Here is a 20981-nt window from a genome sequence, read left to right as displayed (position 1 = left end):
CTAGTGATAGTGTCGTGCCACCGACAGGGTCTTGCGGCCATTACCCAGCGTGACGCCGGTACTGATAGCGGACGGGGCCGGTGGTGTGGCTGGTGGTGATGGCGGTGTCCTGATGCGTTCCGTGGCCATCATCGGGCCGTTGCAACTACTGCTGCTGCTGTTGTTGTTGATGTGGTTCAGCGTGTTTGCCAGCAGCCCGTTGCGGATGGGCAGCTCGGGTGGAACAGGCGAGAGAGGACTTTGTGGGGGTGATGTGGCATCGCTCTGCCCGCTACCCTCACCATCGTTCACGTCCAGCGTGTCATCCTCATCGTCCTCACGATCGGACATATCGTCCCGATGATGATGCTGCTGCTGCTGAAGATGCGCTGGATGATGATGGTGATGATGATGGTGCAGCTGTGCATCGGGCGAGTAACTTTGATGCATCGTGATACCGGCAGTGGTCGGTGGCCCGGGCGATACATTGCCGCCCGGTTGCAGCGGACCGTGCTGGTGATGGTGATGCAGATGGTGATGGTGGGTTTGATATTTGGAGTGCAACCGCGGCTGATTGACGCCGGCGGACGCACTGACCGTGTTCGTTTTGCTGCCGTGCGGCAGGAAGTGTTCCTGATTGAGCCGCAACGGGGCGAGTGTTTGCGTCTGGTACGTTATCTGGTGGTAGTGATGGTTGGCCGGACTGCTACCGTCACCCATACCACCGTTGCCGTTGTGGTGGTGCGGTGGAATCGGTGGGGTATAGTTGGGGAACAGTTTCATACCCGGCTGGATGGCAGGCTGTTGGTGCGGCTGATGATGCTGACCGGCGGTAAGATGATCCTGGCTGAGCTGAAGGAAGCTGGTGGCCGACGTCTGCTGACCACCGACGCCACCATTACCTGCTGGTGGACCTCCCCTCCGAGGTGGCGGAGGGGGAGCCTCTAGCTATAGTTCCGTGACCGGAATGTGCCGGATGCCGTGCGAGTGGTGATGGTGGTTGTTGATCTGATAGTTGTTCAGCGTGGTCGGATGAATCGCAAGCCCACCGCCCGGCGGCCCCGGATGTGGATGCCGCGCGGAGTAGTCCTCCTCCGAGAACGTCTTCTGATACTCGCGCTCCTTCCGCCCAATGCCGTTGCTGCCCCAGCTACCCTTCACCACCTCCTGGATACGTCGCCGGCACTTGTAGATGACGAGCGCGAGCGCCGTCAGTACGGCGGCAGCACTGACCAGCACCACACAGATGATGGCCTGCTGCTGACGGTCGGGATGTGTGCAACCGAGCAGCTCCGGCGAAAGACTCTGCAGTGCCTGATCCCGCAACCGATCCGGTGCCGCACATACAACCGGAATCTGTTGCGGCGCGGACTGACCCGCCGCTGTCACGTTGCTTCTGCTCACGAGCAGATTGCGAAGCCACAGTATCTGGCAATCGCACATGATGGGATTCTCCGAGAGGTCTAGCTCGACCAGCTCGTTCCATGACAGCATGCCATCGGTGAGCGTGGTGAGCGCGTTATCCTTCAGCACGATGCGTCTCAGATGTGGCAATCCACTGAGCGCACCCTCTTGGATGTCGGTCAGAGCCTTGTTGGAGGCGATTATAATTTCCTCCAGGTTTGTGTTGTGCGCAAATGCGCCACCCTCGATCCGGGTCAGCTTTAACGAGCCTGATATGTCCAGCAGCCGGAGATTACCCAAACCGGCGAACGCGCTTGCCGGTATGCTTTCGAAATCGTTCTGACCGAGCGCCAGCTCTTCCAGACGTTCGAGTACTGCTAATTCCGCCGTCGGGATGCGACTCAACCGATTGTCGGAGAGATCGAGCGTACGTAGTCGTTCCAGGCCACGGAAGCTGTCTCGCGTAACGTTTAGCAAGGCGGCACCCTCCAGGTCGAGTCGGCTAAGCCCGGTCAACATGGCAAAAGCTTCCTTCGGGATGGCAGCAAACGAATTTAAGCCTATATACAGCTCACCCAGAGCCCGTAGTGGATGCAAAGCTGGTGATGGTACTGTACTGATTGTGTTATCATCGAGATACAGCACGCGCAGGTTGGCTAACCCGACAAAAGCCTTCGGGTCAATCTTCGCAATACGGTTCTGACCGAGGTTTAGCTCCTCCAGCTTCGGCACTCCGGAGAACACACCCTCGGGCAGTTCGTCCAGGAAGTTACCGCGAAGGTTCAGCACGGTGAGCGCCACCAAACCGACGAACGTTTTGTTGGTGATCGAGCCTACCTTGTTGTGGTTAAGGTGCAGCTCGGTAAGTTTACGTTGGTAGGCGAATGTGCGCGGTGGCATATTGAAGAGGTGATTATAGCTGAGATCTAGGAAGGTTAGATCAGCGTAAAACTGCATCGAAGAGTCGATCGTTTTGATCTTGTTGTTCTTGATGACTAGCCGTTGTATGGAGGGATTCAGCACGATCGGCAACACGTCTAGCTGACCCTCACCGCAGGTCACCACTAGCGTATCGTCATCACACTGACAACCGGGTGGACAGTTTGTGAGTCCGGCCGCTTCAACTGGGAACACGACCACTGCCGCTGCCATCACCATTACAACAGCAATGCCCACCGACAGCGTTACCATCGTGTTTCTGGCAGTGCCTCTGGATGTTTTTCTACTGCTCACCAGTCCTCTCATTGTGATGCGCGGCGAAGTATGGGTATTGTGAGATCTCCACCGGGAAATCGTCGTTTGCTTTACCGCTCGGCTGCGGGGAATTGATTTGCGAATGAGTCGTTGTCGTAGACGACTCTGCGGAACACCCAGGAGTGGATCGTTTAAGGGCAGAGGTAATTCCTTTCACGTTTGCTCTTATGGTGGTTCTCCAGGTGGAGCAGGGTGGAGGGTAAAAGCAACTTCCGGTTTTATGGAACCACCCGAATCGTCATATTCTGAAAAGAGAAACGAAAAGAAATGAAATCGTTAGAGAAAACTCGATCACAGACGTAAAGGTGCCATAAGCTATTTATTGGATTACAGGAATTAGACGACTGACTGGTGTGCTGATATGGTCGTACTCGAGTTACCCGCTTCCGGTAAACGGTTCGCAGTGACCGAAGACTTTCACGGACGACCCTTCGGGTGGGATCAAGAAAAACAATCTTTACCAAACGGTAGACGGGGCTGTTTGTTTTTCTCATTCGCCGCGTCACCTTGGAGATTGCCGGTGATGGAGCTAGTCAAGAGGGACTTACGAGTGGAAATAAAATTCGATAACACTACTACGGACCGTCGTCTGCGATGCTGATGCCCCGTGGAAGATACACTAACGAAGCCAAGTGAGTGAGAAAGAGAACGAGCAGCAACAAAAAAAAATTAGCCCGCAGCACTAATACCCGGCACTAATCCGCTCGTAATGCGGTTAAATTAATAATACACAAGGTGCACAACTAACAGTCAATGGATGTAGGACGGTATAGCCTCGATGTGGAATTTTGCGCACGGGAAAAGATTACGTGATGGCCACTCGTACCATGATAAGTAGGAAAAGGATTTTAAAGGGGTCGAACAATTTTCTAGTAAGTGAAGGATTTAATGGATTTAAAAATGTAACATGAAGTGATTTAGGTGTCCCTTGGGATGTGATACTTAATGAGAGAGTCTCTTTAATCAGCTCAACAACCTCAAGAGGTCTAGGGGTCTGCCATTTCTGGCATTCTTTGATTTTATCTACCCGTAGATTGGTCCTGATGGGATTTTGGACCGGTCCTGTCGTGTGAAGACCGAGTAAATATTATTAATATTTATGCCGTAAAACATGAAAACAACAGTCTACGGTGATCGACGTATTCAACCTCATTCGGCTCATAATAATGGTTCGTAAAACGGTTCGCATAATAGCACGAATATCCTGAGAACCGATTGACTTGAAGCTTTTGTCATGTCTACAGTTTGCCATTAAATTTAACATCTTAAATTTGATGAGATTGTTGTTTTGGTTTGAAAAATTGAATTCTACTCAGAAAAAGTAAGAATATCTTCAATCAAATCCATTTTGTAACATAAAGCATCTGCGATTTAGATGTAGATTTAAATTTGACATTGACCAATAAAAATTATTAAAAACGTTTTCTCTACGTTGTAACTACCAAGCGTTTTATTATACCGTTTACTGTAATTATTTGTACAAAATGAATGTTTCAATGTCGAAATGAAACATTCACCTCAAGTGTGTTTCCTAAGCGTCAAAGTAAAACCTATAAAGAAGCGATAAACCTCAAGAGATCGTAGCTAATTGTATTGCAAAACCATCTGCAGTACCATTCACCATTCCATTAAGGGTAATTCAATATCGATATGGCAGCATTTATAATCGAGCTTGCAGCGTTGCATCGTCAAACGGGGGAAGGAAAATGACAAGCAATTACAAAACCACAATTCCACTTGATGGCGTGATGCCCGGGGTGCGGGTGTGAAGCCATGCCAAGCAGAAGTTGCAACGATCTGTTGGCATAACAATTAGATATCCCGTATTCATCAACGATCCTACCACGAACGGTGTGAACAAGACGTTGCCGGAGAGATATCACCACCGCTATTGGCTTATTGGTGCCGTTTAGTAGCGCTGCAGTGTGAGCTGATATGTAAAACCCGTCCACCATATGGATACGGAGACTGTTTGAGTTAAAGTTTGCCGTTACCTCCGTCCGGGACGCACACACGATTCACATACCCATATACCCGACCATAGAGTGGATGGCCTTTGTAATGGGATAACTTCCTTCCAATTAAATAATTTATTCATTTACAGCATTCCACCGAGCAGGAGGTTTGCATTTACGTTGTTTCGATCTAGATCTTCCGTTTCTATTCCATCCTTTCCCCTTTTGTAAATGCCTCCCGCTTTTCTGCATTGTGTCGCACACGAGCAACCGGGCGTCTCCATCGATTGGGAACGGATGTGAAACGAAGGGCACCAACAGCAGCTGGGTACAGAAACGCAGCGAGGGAGCGGCCGGAAGTAAGTTCGATGTCGTGCTGTGTGTTTTACCGCCTTACCCTTACGCTAGGTTGAAATCATCGACAACTCAATCCCTGCCTACCCCGCCTAATAGCCGTTCGCGCTGGTTGTTCCAAGCCGAACATTTAATTATTGAGCATTCATCGAAACAGGCGCCAGAGTGCTGCTTCTCGGGCACGAGATTGAATAATTCACTCCAATTGAATTAGTATCTCAATCTCGACGTTCATGTTACGGAATATCTGGAAAACATATTCCGGCAGCTTAGGCAATGGTTATATCCCCCGTTTTCTGCCGACGAGCACACCTCTCGGTACGTTCGGTCTGCTTTATCGAGGTAATTACAGGTCAATTGTTTTGAACCCTTCGCCCTGGAGTTTCCGGTGTTCGGGTGCGTGGTGTTCTACCGTCGCACTAAGCACGGGGGTGTTCTGGTCTGGACAAAACCAGTATCGGATCGAATTTATTACCATCCATTTTGCAGCCGATTCGATTCGGTTTTGTACTAGAAGAAGTAGCTACTCCACGTTTCTAAAAGAGAGAGAGAGAGAGAGAGAGAGAGAGAGAGAGAGAGGGGGAGAGACATGCACGACACAAAAAAGAAGAGAGAGGAAAAAAACAATAAATGGATTTCCATTGAGCTTTCATCAGCAGATCATTGATTTGAACCATTATTTTTGGACAGATTTTCCTTTTACAATTCTGGAAAGGAAAAATCCTCGACCCCTGGGTCGCTTCAGCGCTGCTAAGGGTTCATAAATAAAATAAAAGGTCAACAGGGGGAGGAAAAAACAAGACCACAACCCCTGCGAACATGTGCCAAACTCAGCCGCACAAGGAAACACATAAGCTAGGCACATAAAATAGCAAAAGTATCATCGTTTCAATCGCTCCAAGTGTTGTTGTTTTGCGTGGACCCCGACCCATTTGGACACTATTCGTATAAATATCGCATCGTTGTTTTTTTTTCTTCCTGCGGCCTGAAATATATTGCGCATGAAGAAACTCATAAAACAAAATTGAAACACAGCACCGCAGGAGCGAGGAGAAAATAAAAAAAAACGGACAGCGAAGAATATCCTACCATAACGCGACATTTATCGCCAGCATAACCCCCGATGATAACTCAATTATCTGTTCGTGTTTGGTATTTGGGTCGGGCGGGAAAAACACCGCTGGGATGCAACGGAAAATTCACGTACACGTCAAAAGAAAAAGCCACAGCACCCGGAGTGTGGTTCAGGGTTCGATCGGCACACTGATTGTCGGACAGCTTTATGGAAATATGGTGTCCTAAAGTTTCCCCATTGGTGGAGCAATAGGGGTTTGTTCATGCTGGTAAATTTTGCGGAACAGACGTCCGCAGTCCGCTTTAAAGGATTGTTTCTGGTGGGTTCGGTGTATCTTGGAGGTTATTTGCTACCGAAAGGTTCATCTTGGTTTATTTGTTTCGTGCACTCGCTTCTTCCGATCCGCTCAAACAAACCAGACTGCCCAGCGCTTGCAATCACTTGCCCGCTGGGTGGGGCGAGTTCAATTTTTGCCGAACAACTTTCTGCTTTCTTGTTGAATTGTCGTTGGGTTTTGTTTCGTTCTGTCAGATCCTTCTTCCGCCGGTTTCTAGGTTTTGCTATTTGGCTTAATTTTTTTCTTTCCATGTCTAGGACTTCTCGCCGTCAGCGTGAAAGAATAGGCAAAGCCTAAATACATAAATTTTCCATCCATTCCTCTGCTGGGGGTCTCGTACTGTGAGGCGGTCCCATCCTTTAAAGGGTGGAGGCTTGAAACAGGGTTTTGTTTGGACTGGTTGAACAACTCCTTCGGGCTGGCACAGGGTGGCAATAGCGCAACAGAATACAACAAAACAAAAGTACAAACAAACAAAAAAAAACCTGAAGGGTAATATGAGTAAATTTTTCATTCTCCACTACCACTGAACCTAACAGCCGGGGCGCGCTCTAGACCCACAGCGGGAAATCCACAGCAACAACTGAAGCAAGAAACAGTGCAAGCCAATTTGTTTTTCACAACTCCAGCGCTGCCACTTTTCGTCCGGACGGTTAAACCATCACACCCGTGCTTCGCCAAAGCCCTGCAAAACGTCACGGACCGGAGTAATGTGTTTAACATTGGAGGCCATGCTACTTTGGCACTCGGAAACCAGCAGTGGGCAGAGGATGGGTTGTGCATGGGTTTTCACCCTTTTTTTTTGCATATTCTTCTCCACAGATATGAGTGACGTTTGTTATAATAAAGCGTACCGAACGGAGAAGAAAGCATAAAAATGGTTTCGCAAACCAAAAATAGAAGAAAAAAAGGCTCCGAAATGGTGAAAAATGACGGACCAAACTAAACCGGAATCCGGACGTATGATGGCTTTGCTGTATTGTTGTTTCCGCTTCCTGTCATGTTTCCGCCTCGGACGTCCGCTAGTGTTCGTACGGCGGTACGGCACACACACGATACGTCGGTAACAAGCTCATCTTGGTTGAGGATGGTTTTTGCAAAGGGAGAAGTCAAAGTAGCATTTTTTTCTATTATGTTGCCTTCCACAAGCGGACATGATGGACAGCGAGATGAAAGGTGAATAGATTTGTAAAGCAATGTTATGTGGCTTTAAAAGTCACATAATTCGAAAGTTTAATAGGTTATAAAAATGTTTCACTCAATTGTTAGTTGACAAGGCAATTTCATGCATTTTAGCGATGAAAAATGCCAACATTTAGTTGCTTTTTGAAAATTTATTACAACAATAGTAACAATAATTGTTTAACACGTTTCGCAGCACGTCACCCAAAATATGAGTGACGCGGAATGATTTCAGGAGCCCACCAAGTCATCCAAGTATGGGTGACGGACTATTGCACTGGAAATAAAATATTCGTTTGCATTTTTATTGCGGAATGAGAAACAAACAACGAAACAGTAATTTTAAATTCATATAAACAGTTGTTGTGCTTCGTAATAAAAACTGATCATTTTTAAGTGTATTTTTCGCACGACGTTAAAAAAAATCTACCCACATCAGTCATGGTTTTCATCAGCTCGTAAAGGATTTAATAAAATTGCATATATTTTCGCTTGTCTAACAATTGTTTTTACTGTTTGTTCTATACTTTTCGATAGTTCTTGAGAATAACGAATGCGAGAAACATCCACTACAGTTACCCGAAGAGTTGTGTTCGCGATAACTAATAAATAATAATGATTCCATAGGAGTTTTCTATTTCATTTTTATATTGAATGTTGAACTACATTTTACAGTGTACTAAGCAACAATTGCAAAGTTGTCGACGATAATTGTTTCGTTCGTTAATTTTTTGCAAAACGCGATAGTGACACTTTCGGCCCTTAGGGAGCTTTACTGATTCACGCTGGGCCGTGAACGTGTTAAAAGAATAATCTGTTATTTGTTTTTAGTTGTTCAACTGTTTCAATATATTCAAAACATCATATGAAACAACAGAAACCATCTCTTTGTTCCATAGGTTTCACTATTTACTATGACGCTTGCAAAGTGCTCGACCTAATAAATTTCGTCATACCGAAGCTTAACGAAGCACAGCAGCAACCGTACATTTTCGTATGTGGGATGTACCGAAACTTTGCCATCGTTAAAAGGATCCGGGGTTTGTGCAGCAGCTCTGTGGGGCGACAGAACCCTGAACAACCCAAAATAGCTCCACGAGGCACACTGGGTAGGGAAGGTTCGCAAAATTTATAATATTTATGCGAACGGCATATTTACGGTGTCGGCAGACCAAAACTATGGAAGGATTCGTGTCGCTTACGTGCAATAGACAGCGGGATCACAATTAACGTCCCAAGAGATGTCCCTGGAGTAGGCAGGAATTATGCGGAAGAAAGTGATTCATTCGACATGTAAAACCACATTACTAATTAAAAATTTCATTATGTTTGAATTCCAAAATAACCACACTAAAAATAGGACAAAACTTCAATTGATTAGATTTAAAAATTACAAAAACGGAGCATTGTGTTTATATTTTTGTCTCGCAACAGTAATGGAGGCGCATGGTTCTTTTCATTTTTTCCGTTTTTTTGGCACTACGTAACATATAAAATATTGTTGCCGTACTATTCGCATAGAAATATGACCTATCTTCTATAGATAATCTTGTTGTTCATTTCGTTCGGGCGGTTCGGCCAAACCGTAAGCAAGCGAAAGTGACCGCCCTGCGAACATCATCCATCGCTGATGGCCATCCATCTCCCACGCTCGGGTATACCCTATTTCACTGACCGATCATAATTCATAGCCCGGCGGGGCTAGTACATTTTAGCCGCATTAGAGCACGAAGGTCAAAAGGAAATAGCCAAAGGCTCTCCCGGAAATTTTCCTATAATTCGCTTCATAAATCAAACCAAATCCTTTCCAACCAGTGAAGAGAGCATCTGCTTTTTTACTTCCATTATATGGCTGTGATCGTTTGTCTTACAACCGGGCAAAAGCTGTTATCGATGATATCGAACAGTTGGACAGGGCAGTAAGGTTTTTGTGGCCCAACGCCACAATCCGCAACAACGCCGAGAAAACGAACCCACTCCCCAGCCGGGGGGCCCATTTGCATCAATCATAAGTTATCGAAATGAAACCTTTAACCCCTGTTCCAAGTGCGATAAGCAGCATACATCATTCAGGATTTACTGAAGTTAAACAAAAAAAAACAAGCTCTAAAACAAGAAGCAAAGAAAAGGCTCTCGAAAAGCTTTCCGGTCGTTATCAGATAATCGAACAATGGGAGCTTTGTTCACATTCAGAGCATAACTAATGCAAGGGTAATTGAATTTGTTAAATAAAAACACGGAATATAAATGGTTCCAGTGCATCGTCGACAAACATAAACCCGTTCCCCGGTGACAGCCCCGCCTTCTGTGGCCGCTAGTAATAATAACACCAGCAAATGATTGCACTGTGTGTAGGACGATAATTTAAAATCAATAAACACTTGTCCTCAACGACATAAACAATCAAGTGTCAAAAGCGCACCCACCTCTGCAGTTCAGCATGGCTTACGTCCGGTAGTGGGAAAAGCATTTCCCACAACCTTAGCCTGCTGTTGTGGGGATGTGTTTTTTCTTCGTTCGTTTTTTCAAACTGCTGTCAACACTTGACGGTATCGATGCTTACCGGCACTGGAACGTTCGATTGCATAATCAACAATGCTCACTCACCCGCAATGGCACGTTTCGTACTGGTACCAGATGCTTCCCAGTGGCACAGCTGCTTCTCCATGGTTAGGTTCAAGCAATTGTGGTTGTGTGCACATTTTTTTCTATTTACAATTTTTCCCACTTCTGCTTTCTCTGCTGCCACAAGGATCGTAAGGAACGGTACTTCTTTTTTTTCGTTCCCATCCTTTGTGTGGTGTGACGACTGCTTCGTTTGGTCACATCTTTGTGTCCGATGATCGAAAAATGTAGTACACGATATTGGTGGACAGTTATAGACGAATGACCGAGACAGCAAGAGTGGTACACACATGCTTTGCGCCTCGTTGAAGTAGCACACCGAGCACACATGGCAAAGCTCGATTAAACCTTCTCGAGCAGCAGAAGCCCTCGAGTGTCGTTCAAGACACTTCTCGTTTTCTTGAGCATTTCTCGGTGTGTTACGGTTGGCTTTCAGGCATTGACATCAGCTCTAGGGAGATGGTCTCTCCGTAGAACTAGTGGCAGTGACATTCGCCGCATGATTTGTGGTAACTTATAGGCTGTTAACGTTCGCTGTTGCCCGTATCTCGAACTATCTTTAACAAGAGATGCTCAGGGGCTGCCTTCTTTAATTGGAAAATTTTAAAGCTTCATGAAGAAATTTAAATAAAAAGCTACTCCAGCTCGCATTCGAAGTACGTTTTCTAGCTACGGCTACGTACGGTATACACTTTCAGGCAGCTCATGATGCAAAGCTAGAAACATGAGCTGTTTCTCTGCATGGTTTACCTAGAACAATTATACATGATGGCAGATGTTTACAATTTCTCCTTCGTCAACACACTAATTTAGACATGGGATGTAAAATTGCTTTAATGCATCATCGCACACTTGCAGAGTGAAGATATTTGGAGATTACTCAAAAGCTTCGTCAAACATTCAACTTATCCAACTATGAATCCCGGTACTACAGGATTTAGATCTTAGCTTACAGGTCTCTCTCTCTATCTCTCTTCTTCCACCAATATGACAGACGCTCAGCTCCGGTACGTATCGTACTGGATGTCTTTGTTTAGAAAGGTTTTGTAAAGTAAAGTTTTGTCTTGGGTAGCGGTGCATTAAGAAATGCATCAGTGTACATCACACATCCCCATAAAGGTAAGGATACAAAACGCCGTATTTGTACACAGACAGTGGGTGGGGCATCGTTTGGCGATGAAGCCATCGCTGGGCATGCTGGAAATAAAGATGCTAATGGGTTTTCCCAGAGGTTCATGTAGACGAATAATTGAATTATTCCAAAGCAAGACGCTTGATGGGTTTTGTCGGTGTGTTAAGAGTGTCGCAAATGTTCTCTCCATCACTCTCGAACGAGAGCAGCCCCAAAAGGACCGCACGCTCGCTGGAGTCAGTCGGTACACATCGGCAAGCAGTACAAAGTGCACTGGAGGTAGTGCATACGCTCACCCCGATGAGTGTTTGTTGTCATAGGTTAATATAAAGGTAGAAGAGTCGGCGCATGCAGCAGAGTTCGAGCTGACTGCACACACACTTTAGTGGTATTAGCTTGCTTTCTGCTACCGGTGTTTGGGATTGGACGGGAATTGAAATCTTGTTATGTGAAAATTCAATTAGGAATCAAATTGTTTTGCCAAGGCTAACAACGTTAAGGCTGAGAGCCTTTTTTGGGGAGCGTGTTGTGAGTATGTCGATGGTTGGGCAGCAAATGCTTTTCTTGCCCAGAACGATGCATACACTTGGATAGTAATTTCCTCAGCGTGCACTTACATGGAAGATCGATACACTGTTGGGCAAATGTTAGTGGGAAACAAATAGCGAATGTTTATCGAATGTTTACCCCTTGACCAAGAGGAAACATTGCAAAACAATTTCATGTTGAAAAGATTGCTAAGGGCACACTGAGTTTACATACACTTTAGGCAAATTTACATGTCTTAATTGCGACCCGATAATAACTTTCCTAGAAAATCCAAGTTTTATTTAAATCATGTATATAATACTAGGAAAAAAATGCTTTAGATAAACCGCAAACAGTCTCATCATGGAATAAATAAATAAAATAAATAAATGAATAAACCGCAAGCAATCGTCGGTGTTGCGGAGTCATTACTGGATTACGATGATTCGATGAAAGATGATTCCATGTCGAATCTTCCCAAACATAGACTACTGGAAACAAACATTGCCCTCATCTTCCTGCATAAATTGATCATTCGTTCATTTTGCATCCAGCAAATCCTTCAATGGTAAAACAAAAGATTAATCTAACAACAAACGAAAAACCTCATCACTAGCTTTTCGCTGCCACCGCCGAAAAGCCGCAAATGCCCGCATCTTGCCAAATACTTGAAATGTACTCACAGCAAAATGGAGATCTAATGAAATATGATAATTTCTATCGATTTCCTTCAGCGACAAATTTTTATTCCCCGACGGAATACGTGCCCTGGCTCAGACGGTGAGTAAACCGTACCCTGCAGTGATTAAAGAAATGGATGTCAAGAGACCAACGGACTGAGTGGAAAACAAAGCGAAAAGCAAAAATCCTCACCGGAATTCCATCACAACTTTTCCAGCGAAAGGCGTGTTCCAGTGGACCGCCCAATCTTGCGAATCGCCATGTTTTTTACATAATAAATGAACGGTAGCGAAGCCGTTTTTTTTTCGAATGCGACCACCCGGCGACCATCCCAACGGAAGGCTTTAGGCCGTATCCTAGGCTGGGGATGAAATCCTAGCATGTGTCCCCACGAAAAACCGAACCGATTCGTAGAATTTTTCGGTCCGCGTAACCAAACGGACTGGTACACAGCCAGACAGTGCCGGAAAAAGAACATCCGAATTGAAGGTATGATTTATTCAACCACGAAAATGGGCGGCAAGGTGGAAATGTTAATGGGCTACGCGCAGCATCCACAATTGCTAGATCCACTTCCAGGCCGCGTTTAAGCCCGTGGGACCAACACAGAAATGAATGCACAAGCAGCACCAGTGGCACAACTTCCTTCGCACCGGCTTGGCTGATGATTTTTATATTCTGGTCGTCCTTCTTTGAGGTTTTTATTATTGATGAGAGTAATTTCCGCCCGCGCAATGCCGCATTCCATTCCCTTTCGCTTTGTACCGGTGGCTTTCCGATTGATTGTCCCGGCGAAATCCACATCGGATCATCCGGCGGTAGGATGAGCACAGTAGAGCACTTGAATTCGCTGCTCGCATTGGAAAGGGGTTCAATCGTACGGCGCGAAAGGAAATGAACATTCGAAAGACACTTGCCGGCGAGTTCCGGCACTGGCGATGGGTAATGGTAAGTAAAATTGACGTTTCTACGATGATTTATGGAGGGTGAAATCCGTCTCCCATAAGACGAACCCCCGAAAAACGGAAGACGAACGTCGCCGAAGCGAAGATGACTACAACTTTGTGAATATAAATTGCGCACAAATTAAAGTCCACGATTGCAATAGGTTTAAAATGGCAAAGCTTTCGTACACTCCAGTCCATAAAAAAACTCCATGGTTCCTTTCTTCAACGCTTACACAGACGCTGTATCGTGCAGTGGGAAATGGTTGGTTTGCGTACAATCTTATCCCACCGCCCAACAATGTACGTACAAATTCTGCAAAATCCACCTCCCCCCTTAAGCGGTTACACCAGTCGGCGAACGAGTGGCAAGTATGATACACTCCGGTGGCTGGATGGATCGTAAAGACTTGCTCCAGATTATCGTAATGACGTGCCGTAAAATCTTGTAACCGCCTCCGAGCAATACGAAACTAGCAGTTTTCAACAACTGCCACATTTTGGCGCATGATGCAAAGCCATTGTGCAAAGTGGATGCGCACGATTCGTACCCTTCGGCGGCATGTACCGGCGAGACTCCGGCCAAGTAGGTGAACACGGTGCTGAATTGTTCCGATTCGCCGCGTATGTGTCTTTATACGGCTCCTGGCTCCGCACCACACTATTCCGCGTTTGAAGTGGCGGCATGCGTGTTTTGTGTATCGCGCGGCATCGTTATCGTCAATAGCTTACGATGTGTTTTATGTGAATGGTGGCGTTTGAGTTGGATGTTTATGGTACACGTTACGGTGGAGTACAATGTTGCAATAAAAGAGCTGAATCCGGTATAAAACGAGAACAATTATGATGCTGGAAAGCAGCGTATCATAATGGAATTGACTATGAGGCTCGTTCCATCTTGCATATTCATTTCAGCTTAATTTCATCAAATTTCTCTAAAGAACAAGTCCAAAAATAGTATTGATCGTTACGCGCCGTTTCTGGAAGAATATCGTGAGCTAGTGTTACCAAAAAGATCTTTATGCTGTTCATCGATGCTTGTCTCGGCAGAAGGAAATTAATTCTTTGCCACTGAACCTCGCCGTAGTGCTATTTTTAGCAAAGCCCGCAAAAGCAAGCGAGCAAGAATAAAGCTTCTACGGACAGCTTTTGTCGGTGGTTTTCCTCCACAGTGTTGACATATTTTGCTGCTGATACTGCGCTCGCTTTACAACAAAACCCGTCCACCAGGACCAAAATATCTTGCAGACTCATTAATCTTCCAATGCTTATGGCGTGACGAAGAATGTTATCCATTCGCATCGTGGCACACACAAAAGTGTGCGCCGTCGTCGCGTCCTAGGGCAAAATGTTCGGCAACGTCGTCCAAAAATGAATCGTGAAAATTCTGCCAAAGAATTCCTACTGCCTTGCCCTATGCATTGCTTTAGAATTTTCCTTCGCCCGGATAAGACGCAAATTTCCGGCGTGAATATTGTAAAGGTTGATTTTTTTATCCTTCCTCTTTTTCTTGTTGCTCGTGATTTCCTTCAAACGCATGAAAGCAAAAACCGTTAACTCACATCTTTATCTGCTTGAATGATTATACAACTCAACTTTTTGAAATATGTTCATGCCGTGTGTCTTTTGCTGGTTTTCTTCTGTCCCTCCAGCCGTATTGTAGCATTTTGTGTTTCGTGCGAGCGATGAGAATAAGGGAGAAGAAAAATAACTCCCCTTGCACCTTATACCGATGAAAACAGGTTCTCAAGAACGACAACATACCGAAACCGAAAAGAGGTGCTTGAAGCTGTCAGGACACTCGCACTCGAAACCGACGTGGCACAAAGTGGCGTGTTACGGCGTTTTTCCTTATTACCTTTCTCACGTTGACTTTTCCACGGGCAATGGTGGTGTGGGTGCACCAGGTTTGCGACACAATGCAGGTGCCAATGAGTGAAGAAAGTTCCGCCAGATCGGACAGAAACTTGCTCCTGCTGTTTCGGGGCGGCACACCATCCGCTACACACAGGCGCGGGACATTGTGACGCGGGGAAGCAAAGAAAAAGTGAACCGAATTTTAAGTTGACACTTTTACTGCTAGCTTCCTGCCACGGTTTGGCTTTTGTGTGCGATGCAGCACAGCATGCAGCAAGCGGGGTTTTCCTGTTTTGGCACAAGAATGTCCCCACCTAGTATGTGAAGTGCGGGCAAAAAAAAGGAAGATTATGTTCTTTTTGTAGTGCGCGCGTTTGTGGGTTCGGCAAGTTTGGAAGTGAAAGTTCCAAACGAAGTTGACGGCGGGGTAGTGAGCCCGCACCGCAGCCAAGCAGTGGGGTGATTCGGTTTCCTTTCGCTCGGTTGACACGAAAATGTGATGTGGTTGCGGTGATAATAAAATATTGTCAGCATCGCTTTTTCCCAAAACCGCGGTGAGTCTAAAGCAGTGTGAAGTATGTGCACCAGCACACCTTGTGCCAGGTAACGTGGCCAAAGGAATGCGTTTTCCTAAACGACACCGTCACATGATTCCGAGTTGGCAACGGTTTGGTTGGTGCCGGGAAAAAGCGCATACAGTTGCCGTGCAGAACTTGCGCAAGAAATCGTTTCGAGGTGGCGACTTATCACGATCACCATCGGTCGGTCCGTACGGAGCAGCGTCTTTTCGTGGGTGATAGAAACCATCCACCATCCAGGTTGACGTCACACGCTTAAGAGACACCTTCATTTAAAAGGATTTGTGCAAGGGCAGAAGCACCTTCGGTTGGTTGATGAACGATTCCATTCCCCGGCTGCAACGAGCACCGGAGTGATTGACGGGCGTGTGTCTGGTTTGACTTGGGTGCGGATGACGGTGTGGAATCACATCGTTGCTTTTGTTCGTTTCATTAGTATCCTTGACAGGGCATATGTTTGGTATGAAGTTCGTCTTTACCTGAAAATAGAGCGTGCAAGATAAGAAAATAAAATTAATCAATCACGTACTGTTTCGCGATGGGTTTGTGTTACGTGCACAAGTATATCTAGCTTATTAAATGATACAATGTTATCTAATGAAGCGTTCAATCAGTAGCAGGATTCGTTTGAAAAATGTTTCAATTTAGAAGATAATCATCATGGTGTAGAATGAAGAGTCCCACGAAAATATATCAAGTTTATCCAGTATTTTAGTTTCAATAGTATTACTCCCCATTATTTTTCCTTCCAAGTTAAGGCAAGATACGTACTGTGTATCTGTGTGCGATAACTAGTAGAGTATATGTCTCTGCATGCGATTTAATAATTCCTTAATAATCTCTTATTAAACCTCAGAATTAACCCATCCAGACCTGCTCACAAATCTGGGAGCCAATCGAGTCCTAACAAAAAATTTTAAGATATTGGTTTTGTTGCCTTTCCACCTTCCACACGGTACAACTGTGAAATTTAAAGCATGTTCTATAGAAAACCAAGGATTGAATTATAACAAAGTAAAAACCAACTTAATGGTGACAGGGCCAACAAATACTTACTGAAACAGGAGCATCCTACAAGTTATAGGTATAGGATATGTCGTCCAAAATCACTCCTATCTTGGATTAAAGATCAACATTAAGAACGACGTTGATGTTGAGATACGGGCTAGGGTGGTGGATATTAACCGGTCTTTCTACAATCTGAGGCAACTTCTCCACTCAAAACACCTGTCGCGACGAACGAAGCTGGGACTATATAAAACTATGAAGGACTATGTAGTTCCGGTACTCACATACGCCTCTGAGACATTGACTTTGTCCAAAACTGACGAAACCCTCTAAGCCGCGTTCGAGAGAAAGATGCTCAGAAGGATTTTTGACCCCGTATGTGTGAAAGGACAATGGAGGACCCGCTACAATGACGAGTTCTATGAGCTGTACGGGGAACTTACTGCCGTACAGCGGATTACACTCGCCAGGCTCCGATAGGCTAGTCACGTCATGTGAATGACACCGGACGACTAAACCCGTAAAGCCCTTTTAATGCTTTCACAGAGAACAATACAGGCATGGTAGGGTCAAATAGAGATGTAATGTTGACGGTGATCACCAGAATGACCGTGATAATGTTTTCGCTAGCCTGTTACATGATTGATGATTGCAATGATTTCTGAACAATCGCAAAGTATATTTACAAAGCGTATTTACAAAGCTATTAAGAGATACTTATCATAATGCCATGTTATATAAAGATCATTTAATTTAATTATTCAATTTTTGTTGGAATGCACAATTTATCTTACGAAAATATTTCCAATATTTGAAGAAGAATTCGTTTAACGGGGATTTCATCCTTTTTGTGCCAATCAGTGTCGTTAAAAGTATGCAAGTGGTGAACTGGCAAGAAGGAATAACATATTTTTAGCATTATACATTGTACAGAAATTGAACATCTTTCCCTAAAATATTTGTTGTATGCTATCTTTGACATAGAATCGATACAAAATTCATTTCACACAAAGAAAATTTACTTTCCGCTGTACAAAATTCCCATCCATTCTAGACACCTTTTAACGATGTCATTTACAATTCCACCTTAAACGAAAGTGTGACAGAGAGTGTGAGAGAGGGATAGAGAGAGATAGAGAGAGAGAGGGAGAGAAAGAGCACGGTGAAAACTTTCCGACTGATGCCTGCAATAATAAATCACAACTGTATTTTTCTTCGCTCTTGATAAAAGACATCACATTAACACCTCCACGTGGAATGAAGATAACTGAGCGGTGTTACTGCTAGCGCTCAGGCCGGCACAACAACGGCACACGGACACACCGAAGAACTTACTTCCGAGAACGGAGGAAGCTGTAAAAACAATGTTATCTATGAAATAATCCTCACACCTTCGCACAAAACACTCGAACTTTTCGTTCAAGACGCCTCACACAAACACAACACCAGTAGCACCCCCCATTGGTGTTCGCCCATTGTCTCAGCTTCAAAGGGTCTGCCTTTCAGAGAAAGAGCAAATTACAGACCTACAACAAAGTCAAATATCATTTCGATTACATCCAGCGGTACGGTACGGTGTACCGGTGGTGGTGCCCATTAAGCGTTCTGCCCTTTCGGTGGAAAAAGGCCACCCATTTGCACAAATCCCCGGTGCCCGTTCAAACAACACGTTGCGTTGATGGGCCTCCTCCGGTGCGCGTTGGCTAAACTGCCAGCTTATAATGACAGCATTATTATTCAACGTTTTAACCTTTATTGCCGGGTGGAAATGCTTCCGATGCTGGTACGCATCGCAGGCAGGGTGTGGTAAAATTGACGTGCAAAATAAACATTGTGCTTAACACGGGCCCACACATCCCCCCGTCCCCGACCGATTGTCGTTGTCGGTGAGTGTGCCCGCGCGCGCGTCAAGTGGTGATGGTTCTTCGCGCATCAAAAACAATCAAAATTTTAATGCTTTCCTATCCTACTTATCTGCGAGAGTTTTTGTGCGGCGTTTGTATGGCTGGTTGGCAGCCGGGTGTGTGTGTGCGTGTGTAAAGTCATTCCTTTTTCGCGTGCCCTGAGCCGACGCGGAAAGGAACAAACCGAAACCGAAAAGTCGTTTCACTCACCGACCCACGCGACGATGTTGTGCGAGATGATAACACATAAAACGGAGGCGAAAAGGTGCGTTTTCCATACGCGCCGCACACACACACAAACACCTGCGGCATACCGGCCGCAGCCAGGTGCTAATGCGATAATTCTCATGCCATTAAATTTTATTTCCAGATGCTTTTTCCAATTTTACACTAAATTTACTCAAACAAATATTTAATCATGCTCGCTGTAGCTGGGGGAGATAAAGCTTCCATCACCATCCCTTTTTTTCCCGCCCCTCCCACGTTCCGATCGAAAAGCACCTCGAGGGCCGTTAGCTCACATTACGCGCCGGATAGGTATCCACCTGAGACGTGTTCGGATTTTTCCTCAAGATACATTTTTTTCCATGCGCCTGGGAACACCGGTCGGTACGTGCCATGGTGAAAACTTTGTCTGTAGCACGTTAAAAGACGATGCATATGTACATGGCTTCCATCATTCCATAATTTTTGAGCGTGCCGCGTTGTAATGGGAAAGGCAAAATCCTTTTTTACTCATGGAGGGAAGGACTTTTCACATAAACAAAAGCGAGTGAAAGGGGTAACGCAGCAAGTAGCTTTAGTACTCCATCCGTGAGCGTCTGTCGAAAGCTCCGGAGCGTTGCAGGAAGCATAGCATAGCATAGTGGTTAACTAAGCCACGAAAGCATATTCAAGGACTTTTTTTTATCTTTCGTAGTGCAAATGAGTTCGTCCCCTAAAGTGCAACTAAGGTTCGAGCGATGCGCTCATAAGGATGCGGTTTCTGGTTTGGTGCAGACTGAAGACTGCCTTACTGGCGATGTGTTGACGCTAGGCGTTAAATAAATAATGTTTCGTTGGAAAGACTAGGAAAGTGCAAGGGGGGTAAAGTTATTATGTTAGTCGGGGGCGAATCGTGAATGAAGTTGCGAAGTTCAACATTGTGGCGAGATCAACATGGCTTTAGCATTGTGTTTCACTGGTAGTGTTGTGCTTAGTGAGATTTTTGAGAGATGAACCATTCATATCAATCTTTAGTGAGCAGTCATTCAAATCGGGAGTCGTCTTTAGAAAAAAATCATGAATTCCCTAAGGATTATAAATCGCTCGGAAACATGATATTGGGCTTGCTTTTATTCCTTTTACTTCTGAAACAGACAAACAGAAGAAAGAAGTATATGAATTATAAAGTATTTCAATATGGTAACTTGAATAACAGGTAAAATATGTATTTAAGTTTTCATAACTATTAAGTTTGCACTTCGTAGATTTGCGTTGCAATTAGAGTTAACGTCAGTGCTTAGTTTTGGTAAACTATTTTAAAATAAATAAATATTAAAATAAATAAGATATTTAAACATATATTTTATAACATAACATATATATATATATATATATATATATATAACATTTAAACAAAAATTTAAACAATGTAAACAATAAAACAATTTGTGTTTAATGTAGTGTTGCTAACTACTTTGACCGCAATCCAAATTTACTTGGTGAATTGGTGAGGATTGGTGAATCTTTCGAACAGAGCTTCAGATCCAAGAAACTGAATCAGAATCATTAGTATGAAGCAGAATTATACATACATATCGATAAAATAGGAATATCGTAAATTTTAAGTTTTAAGTTCAGGTGAATAAGTTATCGGAACAGCCGTAAGTAAACTGATATTCAAGAGCTTCAAAAGGTAATTTTTTAACGTCAGCTAAATTTACAAAATAGTACACCTCAATTTCTTTCGCATATGTTAGTTATAGCAACACTTTTCCGGCTCTTCATGCATCAGGTACTGAGGGTTTGAGCTTACAGTAAAGCACACATGGCCTCGGACGATAAACCTTGACGGCGTATTGGGTCATGTGGTTTTCAAAAGCATATGGTGTAGGACTGTCCTTCTCCGTGTTTGCTTCCACCACGTTGTACCACACCGCCTATTCGCGGCCGGAAACAATGTGCTGTATGCCTTTTATTTAT

At 44.7% G+C, this 20981-nt stretch overlaps 1 protein-coding gene across 1 annotated transcript; it reads right to left on the bottom strand.

Moving 5' to 3' along the window:
• Positions 1-927: 927 nt before the first annotated feature.
• LOC128719522 (insulin-like growth factor-binding protein complex acid labile subunit) lies at positions 928-2628 on the bottom strand. Its single transcript, XM_053813149.1, has one exon. It carries the CDS (start codon positions 2626-2628, stop codon positions 928-930), a length of 1701 nt encoding a protein of 566 aa, XP_053669124.1.
• Between the last annotated feature and the right edge of the window lie 18353 nt (positions 2629-20981).

Source organism: Anopheles marshallii, chromosome 2 (genome assembly GCF_943734725.1).
Source record: "Anopheles marshallii chromosome 2, idAnoMarsDA_429_01, whole genome shotgun sequence".
NCBI classification, from domain to species: Eukaryota; Metazoa; Arthropoda; class Insecta; order Diptera; family Culicidae; genus Anopheles; species Anopheles marshallii.
This window is presented reverse-complemented; position numbering and strand designations above follow the sequence as displayed.

Bases quoted from the DNA above. Each gene is read 5' to 3' on its own strand.
- LOC128719522 (XM_053813149.1), bottom strand. From the start codon at position 2,628: ATGAGAGGACTGGTGAGCAGTAGAAAAACATCCAGAGGCACTGCCAGA.